General features: G+C 35.9%; 1 protein-coding gene across 1 annotated transcript in view; it reads right to left on the bottom strand.

The window, feature by feature from the left end:
* The window catches only part of PPFIA2 (PTPRF interacting protein alpha 2), a 512,563-nt gene that overhangs the window by 423,651 nt on the left and 75,962 nt on the right, over positions 1-12,950 (bottom strand). Inside the window, exon 2 of the mRNA XM_053585751.1 lies at positions 5,426-5,479. Coding sequence (XP_053441726.1) covers positions 5,426-5,479 — 54 coding nt within the window. The remainder of the gene's footprint in view (positions 1-5,425; positions 5,480-12,950) is intronic.

The raw sequence follows: 12,950 nt of genomic DNA, 5'->3' as shown, positions 1-12,950 counted from the left end.
ATGAAATACCTAGGAATATACCTAACAAAGGAGGTGAAGGACCTCTATAAAGAAAACTATGAAATCCTCAGAAAGGAAATAGCAGAGGATATTAACAAATGGAAGAACATACCATGCTCATGCATGGGAAGAATCAACATGGTTAAAATGTCTATACTTCCCAAAGCAATCTACCTATTCAATGCCATTCCTATCAAAATACCAACATCGTACTTTCAAGATTTGGAAAAAATGATTCTGTGTTCTGTATGGAACCAGAAAACACCCCGTATAGCTAAGGCAGTTCTTTGTAACAAAAATAAAGCTGGGGGCATCAGCATACCAGATTTTAGTCTGTACTACAAAGCCATAGTGCTCAAGACAGCATGGTACTGGCACAAAAACAGAGACATAGACACTTGGAATCGAATTGAAAACCAAGAAATGAAACTAACATTTTATAACCACCTAATCTTTGATAAACCAAACAAGAACATACCTTGGGGGAAAGACTCCCTATTCAATAAATGGTGTTGGGAGAACTGGATGTCTACATGTAAAAGACTGAAACTGGACCCACACCTTTCCCCACTCACAAAAATTGATTCAAGATGGATGAAGGACTTAAATTTAAGGCATGAAACAGTAAAAATCCTCCAAGAAAGCATAGGAAAAACACTGGAAGATATTGGCCTGGGGAAAGACTTCATGAAGAAGACTGCCATGGCAATTGCAACAACAACAAAATAAACAAATGGGACTTCATTAAACTGAAAAGCTTCTGTTCAGCTAAGGAGACAATAACCAAAGCAAAGAGACAACCTACACAATGGGAAAGGATATTTGCATATTTTCAATCAGACAAAAGCTTGATAACTAGGATCTATAGAGAACTCAAAATAATCTACATGAAAAAAGCCAACAATCCCATATATCAATGGGCAAGAGACATGAATAGAACTTTCTCTAAAGACGACAGACGAATGGCTAACAAACACATGAAAAAATGTTCATCATCTCTATTTATTAGAGAAATGCAAATCAAAACAACCCTGAGATATCATCTAACTCCAGTGAGAATGGCCCACATCACAAAATCTCAAAACTGCAGATGCTGGCATGGATGTGGAGAGAAGGGAACACTTTTACACTGCTGGTGAGACTGCAAACTAGTACAACCTTTCTGGAAGGAAGTATGGAGAAACCTCAAAGCACTCAAGCTAGACCTCCCATTTGATCCTGCAATCCCATTACTGGGCATCTACCCAGAAGGAAAGAAATCCTTTTATCATAAGGTCACTTGTACTAGACTGTTTATTGCAGCTCAATTTACAATCGCCAAAATGTGGAAACAGCCTCAATGCCCACCAACCCAGGAATGGATTAACAAGCTGTGGTATATGTATACCATGGAATACTATTCAGCCATTAAAAAAAATGGAGACTTTACATCCTTCGTATTCACCTGGATGGACGTGGAAGACATTATTCTTAGTAAAGCATCACAAGAATGGAGAAGCATGAATCCTATGTACTCAATTTTGATATGAGGACAATTAATGACAATTATGGTTATGGGGGGGAAACAGAAAGAGGGAAGGAGGGGGGGGTGGGGCCTTGGTGTGTGTCACACTTTATCGGGGCAAGACATGATTGCAAGAGGGACTTTACCTAACAATTGCAACCAGTGTAACCTGGCTTATTGTACTCTCAATGAATCCCCAACATTAAAAATAAATAAATAAATAAAAAAAGAATGTCCAAATAAATAGCTTTAAATGAGATCTTACTTTTAAGTTCCAAAATCATTTACATATTCCCAACTATGTCAGCTGATTTTAATGTGTGCTAAACTGAATTCCTCATTTTCCCTTCAAAAATGCTCTACGTCATAAGTTTCTTCATCCACTCAATTGCTAAAACAGAATGTTCAAATTTCAGCCTTGACTTCTTAATAGGTCTTATTCTCCTTTGAAACTGCCTATTCTTACAAAGTCGCTGTGTCTTCCTGAACCAAACCATTGCTGTGCATTTTCATTACCCCTCTACATGTTTATATTAATCAGTTAGTGTTTTATTTCTTAAAATGGAGTAGAACCTAAGGGACTTTGACAAAGTCATCAAGATACAGAGGTGTCCATCTAGCCCTAATGTACTAATAAGTACACTTGGTGCAAGTCTAGTCCATGAAAATTAGGTCAACTTAAGCAGATTGTCAATGTAGGGAAGTGGTCGACTATGGAGGTTCTACCATATTGAGTTTCTCATGAGATATTGCCTTTCATTACTTTTATAAACCACTTTGCATTTTCATCATCATCTTTTGGTTGACTACAAGAGTCTTTTCGCTGGTCTCTTTGCTTTAGCTTTTTCTTTAATCCATGCTCCCATAAGTACCAAGCAATGTTTCTAATGAGAAGATCTAGTTGACTCTCCTGTTTGAAGAGTTTAATTCTTGCTTATATCCTCAGTATAGAGTACAAATTTCCTTCATGAAATTTCCTTCATCCAGGCTCAAACTTCCAGCCTTCTTTGTCATCATTATCTTCCGTCTCCCTACGTTATTTCAGAATCCAGACACATGATGATATTTTGTGATATTTTCTCCGCCCCCCCTTTTTTTTGAGACAGAGTCTCATTCTGTCACCCTCGCTGCCCTAAGTGGAGTATCCTGGTGTCATCATTGCTCACTGCAACCTCAAACTCTTGGGCTCAAGTGATCCACTTGTTTCAGCCTCTGGAGTAGCTGGGACTACATATACCCAGCACAATGCTTAGTTTTCTATTTTTAGTAGAGACAAGGTCTCACTCTTGTTCAAGATGGTCTCGAACCCCTACCTCAAGCTTTCAACATGCCTTGGCCTCCCAGAGTGCTAAATTACAAGTGTGAGCCACTATGCCTGGCTGTTTTCTAATTTTTGACCTATGCAGATGCTATTCCTCTGCTAAAACACTATGCTCCATCCCTTCACTCGGCAACTTCAGTTCATCTGCAACTGTCAAGTTAGACATTATTTTTTCCTATTTATCTTCTGTGATGTTCCAGTTCCTTTTCATTCCCCTTGATCGGGTCATGTTCTCCTCTTACTTGCTTTCATCCTATCTTGTGTTTACATTGGTTTTTACCAAACTGTCTACCTAACTACAATGTAAGATTTTGAAATTAGGAACTGCATATTGTGTACCATGGTATCCCTAAACTTAACTAAATGCCTGCCTCATGGTGTATTTGCAAATATACATTGTCTGAAATAAACCAAGAGAATGACAAGAAGTGATACAGTATTATAAGGTTTAGGCTGAAAGAATTTAACTTAGATCACAGTTTAAATTAACATTATTTTACCCCCTTAAAAAGAGTAAGTAGACCATTGGTATCTTTTTAATAATCAAATTAACATTACTTTTGAAAAATTTTTAAGTTTAAGATCATTTACAATTTATAATATATACAACTTGGTATACATAGAGCATTCTAAAAATTGAATTTGTTTTAAATTCTAAGCACCATCAAGAAGACCATTAAAATGAGAACAGAAAGTATAATTTTGGTTCCTAATGGGAAAATTATTAGTAGAGCTAAAGAACATTTAAGACAATGTGCACATCAATCCCAAGGAGATGAATTACATGAGTATTTACTATTCACCACACTCCAAAAATAAATAGAACTATTAGAATTTCGAGAAAATAACCTTGGAACAATTAAAAGTACTAAGTTCCATAGGTAACAAATTTATACATCACATTCCTGTAAGGTAACAAGTAGAAAGAAAAACTAGGCCTTGACGGAAAAGTCCTAGTGGCATTTTTTGCTGTAACTTCTAGGTAAGACAATAAGGTAAATTTAATTTTGATGTTAACCCTGTTATTAGCGTTCTGTGAAATAGAATAAAACTCTTCCACACTTGATCCATGTATGGTATAATAAACTATGTTGAGGCATGTGTTCCATGTAGTCTAAGGTTTGACTTATATCACTTCTCAGTAGATTTTTATCCTTATCTGTCTTTAAAAACCTCAAGAATGATATGAAAGTAAATAGCTAGTTAAAAACTATAATGTTTTCTTAAACTAAATTAGAAAGTGAAACACCCCTCATTGTTTATATTAGTCTGCTTGAGTCTGTGTCACTAAACTTAACTTTTGCGGTTAAGCTGATATACTAAATTTCACTCCTGAAAGCCTGCAGCTGAGGAGGAATCCTGGCAGGGGTTGTCCCATACCTCTCTGCCACTGGCTCATGGGTTCAATACAGGCAGTGGTTCCTCACACTGCTGGTTCCACACTGACCTGCACATCCACAGCTTTCCAGATACCAGGTTCATGCCATACAGATATAGAACAGGGTTCATGCATTGCATCCAAAGTATAAAGCTAGCCATAAATCCTGTCAATATATGTACTGTCTGGGTTAACTTACATTTCATTTTGCTTTATGCTGTAATATAATATGTTCAGCGGATAAATGAACTGGTAAGTAGCTATATGACGTTGATATTTTTTATGACATAAATTCAGAGGATAAAAGTAAAAGGGGAAAAAAGGACTACACCCTGTTGTTTTAGCCTACTTTGGGAGCCAATCTGTGAAGATGAGACATTATGAGACGCATGCGAGTAAGACGGGAAAGAAACGGCTACAACTGCAAAGTTTTCTTTCCACACCTCACGGGCATTTTAACAGAATTATGTTCTTCACCTAGATGCCTATATGAAGTATAGCTAAAAATTCATAACTCTGGATTCCTTATGTCCCTCATTGAATTCAACTGTACTAAACAAAAAGAAAACAATAAGAAAATTAATGCGCTATTTGTTGATGTAAATTGAATGTCTTATTACTTTATATATTCTTTGAATTCACGCTTGTATCTCAAACATGAGGTCATAGAAATATCATCTTTGTCAATGTTTTCTGAAATCAGATATCATAGATAAGCCTAAGATCTTCTAATAACAGACCATCAATCTCTTCTAACTGCTTAAAAATAATAACCCTTAAAAACTTTAGAACGCTGCCTCTAATTTTCTAGAAGCCTTCTGGGTTAGATAAGAAACAACAATATCAAGAATCAATCCTATTTATAACATGGGCATAATTTTTCACAATAACTAGACAATATATTGCTACCTGAATACTACCCTTATATTTAGAATGAAAAACTTTCAAGTGTAGTCTCTTAGTAGAACATAAATTACGGAAGATACTCCAATGAAGCTTTTACTTCTATTTTTAGTGCCAATAATTGAAGATAAATTTTATGAGTTATTAAAACTGCTTCAAACACCAGACCACACCTCAAAGCAATTTCTCACTTTGCATCATTTATTGCAACCTAAAAATACCTGTATATGACTAATAATATATAAGCAATGGCCTGATGATGTGGTGTGTAAATAACTCAGTTTATCAACAGTTAAATTTAATGAAGGATCTAACTTACCGGTGGATCAGCCCCCTTAGAACCAGTCAGCCCTCCTGTTAGGGATTCGATATCCTGAAAAGGGGAGAGGTGTTGATTGTAAAATGCTACTCAACAGCATGGAGAATACCCCAGTCCCACAATGTAGTAATTTATTCTGTTGCAAAGACACATTAGCTACTTCATTTATTTATTTATTTATTACCATCTTGCACACTATAGCACTATACAAATAGTCCTGTATCCACAGAGCTAGATATTCTCTCCAACTCAGTACAGTCTATAAAAAGAAAAAAAAAATATATATATATATATAAACTGACTAATTATTCTTGAACTTTGCAAAGAAAACAGCTCTAGACAGGAAAGCAGATGTTTCATCTTTAAAGAACTAAAGTGAGGGCAGAATGGAAAAAAGAAAACATAAAAAAACTGCAATTTAACACATTGTTTTCAATGTAACCCCATGGAAAATGGTCGGCAAAATTTAAAAAAAATCTATGTTTTCACTTTTTATAGCTACAGAAAGTTGTACATATTTATGGGGTACATGTGCATTTTGATACAGATATACATTGTGTACTAATCAAATCACAGTAATTGAGATACCCATCACTTCAAAACTTTATCATTCATGTGTGTTGGGAGCATTCTAAATCCACTCTTCTAGCTATTTTGAAATATACAACAAATTATTCTTAACTGTAGTCAACCTACTGGTCTCCTTAACATTGGATCTTATTATTTATTTAATTGTTTAGATAGGGTCTCACTCCTGTGACCCTCCGTAACAGAGTACAGCGGCATCATCACAGCTCACTGCAACCTCAAACAGCCCTTCCTGGGCTAGCAATCTTCCTACCTTAGCCTCTGAGCCACACCTAATTATTTTTTCTATTCTTGGTAGAGACAAGGTCTTGCTCTTGCTCAGGCAGGTCTCAGATTCCTCACCTTGGGTGATCTTCCTCTCTCAGCCTCCCTGAGTGCTGGAGTTACATGCGTGAGCGACACCCAACCTAGTTCTCATTCTTTCTACCTATATTATTGTACCCATTAAACAACCCTTTCTTATCCTTCCTCTCTATTACCCTTCCAGCTTCTAGCAAGCACTATTTCAGTCACTACTTTCATGTAATCAATGATTTTTAGTGAGTGAGGAGGTGTAATATTTGACTGTCTGTCCCTGGCTTATTTCGTTTAACATAAAGTCCCACAGTTCCATCCACATTGGTGTCATTTTTTAACAATTATCTATGGTCCACTCTTTTCCAATAGAAGACAAAAACATAAAGAGATATGTATATATTAGCTGTTCTTTTGCAGAGATCAATTTCTAACTTAAAAAAAAAAATTCAGATTAACATGAGGATACAAAGAATTAGGTTATAGTGTTTGCGTTTGTCCTCCAAAGTCCAAGGTGTAGTTGAGCCCTTCACCCAAGGGTATGCTGTATACTCTCACATTGTGCCCATCATTAATCCCCCTCCTTCCTAGCCTATCCCCTCTTCCTTTTTACCCTCTTACCCCCTTGAAGTTTGTTGTGTTTTACTTCTTGTGGGCACGTGATTGTTTTTCTACTGCTTACATGTTAATATTAAGTACATTAGATACTGGGACCCTGTCCCTAGTAAAGTGTCACAAGAGTGGATTTCTAACTTTGGCTCCGTAATTAAAAAAGTCATGCCTGAGTACTGATGATAGTTGTCAGAGTTTTCATAAATGGAGTTTTCATAAATGCCACCGTGATAAGCTGTCGAAGCCGTGACCTGTTTGTACCAACAACTACAACTCAGCCCTATCAGTTTCAAGTTCTAGGGTTACCAATCATATGACATTTTCAAAAGAAGCTGGAATCAGGTGTTACAATAAAATAACCCAGGTTTTCAATGTTTGCAGCCAATTTAATTTTTAAACTATTGTCCATCCTTCCTGAATGGAAAAAAAAAAAGTTCAAAGGCCAAAGGCTGCTGGATAGAACTTTGAGCTACATGAAAGAATTACATATATATATATTTTTTTTCTTTTTCTTTTTTTGCTACAAAGGCTCTTTATGACCATGATCACTTCTTATTTGTTTGCATCTAGTTGAAGGAACAGGGATGAGGAACTGAGATATATAGTTGCAGTAAGGAAGGAAGAAAGAAAGATAATTGACTTGATATTTACATAAAGAAAATTAAATGTCTATGATTAGGGAAACAGCCAGTACATTTATATCATTAAGAGGATTTATGCTGCTAATTGACTCAGAACTCAATTACATCATTTTCCCCTGGTATTGAAAATATGAGGAATTTTAACTATGCAACATAGGGCTGAGGTGAGTATGCGATGGGAACATTAAAGGAAGGGAAAGGAAGAAATGGTGTTCAAATGTTTCCATCAGAAGAAGCTGACCTTGGAAAGGCAACTCAATGGGTGATGCATTTCTTCATGTCCATTCTATTAAAGAATTAAAGATTCTAAATGATAAGGCAATCACAAGAAATACTTGCCAAGTAAGTATTAAGTTGTCCACTCTGTCATGGATACTTTATATATAGGGTGTCCGTAAAATTCATGTGCAATTTAAACTAGTTTAACATAGTAACTTTATGGCCACCGTGTGTGTGTGTGTGTGTAATTTTTCCCTATTCAACATACTTTTGAGGAACTACCTCTTCTCCCCCATTTTAGCTTGAGAAATGGCTTATAAAAATTTCTTCAAATATTGTAGAAGTCTACCAGAGAACTAGGGCAATATAAAATTTAGAAGATAAACAGCAGAGTTTAAGACCTTGATTCTATCATTAGAGGACTCTTTGAAACTAGATGTTCTCTTTGGCTACGTTTCAGTTTAAGATAGGTTTTTTAGTTCTCACGACCCAAAGTATCCTACGTAATGTATGTGAATAGTTAGGTCTATTTGTAAAAGGCCTTTCCTCCTCATGCTGTTGGAATTCTTTATTCTCACACCAGGCATAGCATAAAAAAGAAAATCACCTAAATTATTTGACCTTACATGTTCTTTAACATTTCCATTAAGTCACCTAATTAAATGATGTCCCTGTATAATAAAAACCAAGTATGAAAAATACTTGTAAATTGGCAAACAAAATTAATATACCTATTGAATACAAAGACAAAAAATAATTTTAAAAATTGCTTTAGAATTTTATAGAATGAACAGATAACATCAGGTAGTAATATGGTTAAAATAGATCAATAGAATATAAAACGCACAGCTCATTGCAGTGTTTGATAACACTCCAATTATGACCACAGCAAAAAAAAGGTTTTGTTCATATCAGATGTTATTTCCTACTGCATGTGTAATGACAGAAAATGTTATTAAGTACACTTGGGGCTTATGCATGCTTTTGTTCATAGAGGCATATAAATTATATTAATAATGGAATTCTTCATGCCATTATCTATTAGAGAGATAATAAATGATACAGATAAAAAGCACTTTAGCAATTTAATGGATACATTTTATCATATTTTTAACAATTTATCAAAGATTTTTTTCTATCATAGATAAGTTGTGTCAATTTTCAGATTCTTTAAAACTTTTCATGATAGTCATGGTCTTGGCAAAAACGAGGCAAAAGAACAATTTATCAAATGAATAAGAAAGGCACTAATATTTGTAGTTTTAAACACATGTTGAATTAAGAGCGAATGATGAATTCATGGCTCTGAAGAGTATATGGATGTATGCTCTTACCCCCTTTATTCATTCAATTGTAAAACATGTTCTATTTTGAGTATAAGTTGAAAAAAAGCGTCCTACTTGGACAGAGATCCAGTTTAAACATGACTTATCACTTGATGAAAAAAGAATTTTTTCAGGTGTGAATAATGAACATAAGTGTGCATGAACGCATTCATGTTGTAATACTAATGAGTAAAATTAATAACTCCTTTAAGTTAATGAACATATGCATCACATAGCTCTTGCATGATAGCTAAAAGTGGGTCAATTGCTTTGATGGTTGTTGAACAGCTTACCTACCAAACAGAAGTGAAATCTGTACGTAAATGTGTTTTCATACAGATTCCAACAAAAGGGGGACCTCAAATAGCAAAAACATTTTGATTTTCTATAAAGTATTTAAACTTCCTAGTGTGATACTGTTATTTGTTTGATTAAAACATCCAGAAACAACTTTTAGGCTACAGAGATTTATTTAATCACATTGTAACCACGTGTAGATCATCATTCAGATCTACGAGCTAATAAGATAGCTACTACTTCCCATTTACTATCTGCCATTCCCTCTTTAAGTACTTTATATGCATTAACCCTATAACAGCCTTCTATGTTAGTATTTTATTATCACAAGTAGTTAGACAGTTCATATAAATTACACAGTATCATACAGCTATTCAGAAATGGGGTGAGAAAGCAGGAGGAATATGAACCTGTGTTTCCTTACTACCTGTATTAGGAAGAAAGCTTCACTGTGGCACTTTGGTGACCTTGCACATGCTCACACTGGCCAGGGGCAAGGCTAACCCATAGCTAGCCCAGCCTGGTGGAAGGCAGTCTTAGGAGGAGAAGTCACATGGCTGTTTTCCATTTGCTCCCCTGGCACTAGTGGGGTTCAGCACGTTCCACTTCACAAGCTCCTACCTTGGGTCCAGCTGCAGGCTATAAAGACCACACAGATGCAATATGGAATTGGGTCCTCCCTGAAAGAGCAGTCCACTGCTGTTTTTGCCTGTCATCTGGTCCATCCAGTTCAGTGTTGTCCAATAGAACTGGGAACCAAAGCCAGAATTAGAGGAAAGTAAGGTGCTTATGGTACAAAATGTATGGAGCCACTCATTCTGAGGGTCATAGGAGGGATGACTTGAAACATGATCCTGAGAGTTTGTGCCTTCTTAAATCGTGTGCCCTCAGCACCTCACTTACTTCACCTAAGTGCTGGCCCTTCTAGAGATTTAGGGAGCAGAACCCACTGTGGCCTTCCTTATTCTTAATGTGTATGTGATATACTCTAAATCCTTCTGCATTCACTGTCTCCTGATCACTTAAATCTATAGAGGTGTGGCAAGCCGTCCTTGCACCCACTTTGTGTTGTGGCTTACTGCTTAACATCAGTATTATGTATCCTTCATACTAGGAATTACTCTCATCTACAGAACAGGAAAAACCTGGATGTATAAATTATATGATTGACTTTATTTCTTAAAAAACAATTCCTGGTAATGACAGTTTTACTTTCCTCTCCAAGGTATGAAATACTTAAGTGAGGTCATTAGCCCGTCCTTAACACAAGCTGTATAAAGTCAGTCTCTTGTAACACTGGAAAGCTCAGCTCTTGCCATGGAAATCTGGTAAGTCAAGGCAGGCCCATGAATCAGAGTTTTGGAAGGTTTAGCTCCATGGGAAGTGAGGCAATCAGTGTCAGAATTCTAACTAGAGGGAGACTTAGGGAAGCATGAGGCACAGGTGTCACCTCAGCCTCTGTGCAAAAGCTGGAACATATCCTACTAAGCATCTCAAACATGAAAGAAAAAATATCCAGTGTACTCAGTACTATTATAAAACCAATTTACAGTCACTCACACTTTCATATGAAGAATAGATCACAACTATGGCCCAAGATGAAGGAGGGAGGAGGGGGGATGTGAAGGGAGGGGGGAAGTCCGATCGAGGAAGGGTGAATGGTGGGATCACACCTGTGGTGCATAACGCAAGGGTACATGTCAGATCTATTAGTATAGCGTATAAATGTCTTAACACAATAACTAAGTAAATGAGATGAGGTATATATTAACCAGTGTGATGTGAGCATTTCTAATTCTATATGAAATCAGCACATTGTACCCAATAAATGCATTAATTGTATTGTATTGATCAATTGTATTGATCTATGTGTTTATGATTTAATGAAAAAATAAAAATAAATTAAAAAATAGAATAAAATCCACATTAGACAGCACTGATTCTGCTGGTCATCCAAGTGCAACTCTTCCCCCTGGCAAGCTGCTCCAAGCATTGACATTTTCTCCCTTGACAGACACTTTAAATGATGGAGCTAAAGAGATTAATCATGTGGTCTTCAGTGCAAGCCACCAAGTTTAGATGTTATAAGCACTTCCTCTGTACAGAGGTAGAAAAAAGAATATTAGAGTTTGGGGTCTCTCTTAGAGCTATTGCTGGATTCCTACTTCTATCCTGAAAGAGTAATAATCAGTCACAGCCAGAAATTGTTAGGAAAAAAGGTTATTTTGGAAAGTTTGGGTATGAAATGAAAAAAAAATTCTAAATAGTCTGTTGAATCTAACATTGCATATGCCATGTGATCCAGAATATCTCCAAACCTGATAGTTACATTTAAAATTTTCAAGTTTTACGCATTCAAAAAGTCACTTAATATAACACCAGAATACTTAAACACTATAATAACTGTTGCTTGTTATAATTATTTTAAGATTTAGGATGTATGCATTGTTATAGGTTGAATTATGTTCCCCCAAATTCATTTGTTGAGTCCCAGCCACCTGCGCCTCAGGATGTAACTGTATTTAGAGATAAGGTCCAAAATGAGGGCATTATAGTGACTCATCTAATATGACTCATGTCCTAAGAACAGAAAGGGATATCAGGAATGTGGGCACACTGGAGAAAGGCCACCTGGGGACACTGTGAGAAGGCGGCTATCGCCAAGGAAGACAGGCCTTGGAAGAAATCACATCTGCCAACACCTTGATCGGGAATTCTAGCCTCTAGAACTGTGAGAAAATACATTTTTGCTGTTTAGGCCACCTACACAGTAATATTTTGGTCTGGCAGCCCTAGCAAATTAATGTGTAAATATTTATAATTTGGGACTAGTTGAGAGATTCTTTGGGAAAAGTTATCATATTCCAATTTAGAGTATATAAGAGGTCATCAAGCAGTCTATCAAAATTTATCATTATCAGTGGAATCAATAAGAAATAGTAAGATAACCATTTTTATCGAATGTCTTTATTTAAAATTTGCTTCAAAGTCTTTAAAGTATTTGCTGATGTACTTTGTAGAGAAGTTTATAAAATTTGTTATGTCCACAATATCAAAATTAAGCATTTCCTTTAAAAAGGAAATTTCTCAAATTCTTTTTCATTGTCCCTTTCTCTTGAAGTGGCATGTTGTCCCCACTACATCACTGCAACTCCTCTTACCTAGGTATGACACCCTATTGTTCAAATTTAATTGTCAATGTTCTGTCATATTTCTTAATAGTAAGCCACGCGCAACACAGGGGACTGCTCTCCCTATCTTGAAATACTTTTTGCTCTTGGTTTTTATTCTCTTTCACCTTCCATATAATTTTATTTACTAGTGTGGCTCTAAGTATGATGTACACTGATGAATTGTGACTCTATATTTTTAGTTTCAATTTATTATTGGAGATTAATACATAAGCGATTTAAAACATAATAATGCAAAATAACAGATGCTAGCATAGATGCAGAGAAAAGAACTTTTATACACTGTTGGTGGGACTGCAGACCTCTATGAAAAGTTATATGGAGATGCCTCAAATAACTTAAACTAGACTTAAGTTAG

Source organism: Nycticebus coucang, chromosome 3 (genome assembly GCF_027406575.1).
Source record: "Nycticebus coucang isolate mNycCou1 chromosome 3, mNycCou1.pri, whole genome shotgun sequence".
Lineage (NCBI taxonomy): Eukaryota > Metazoa > Chordata > Mammalia > Primates > Lorisidae > Nycticebus > Nycticebus coucang.
This window is presented reverse-complemented; position numbering and strand designations above follow the sequence as displayed.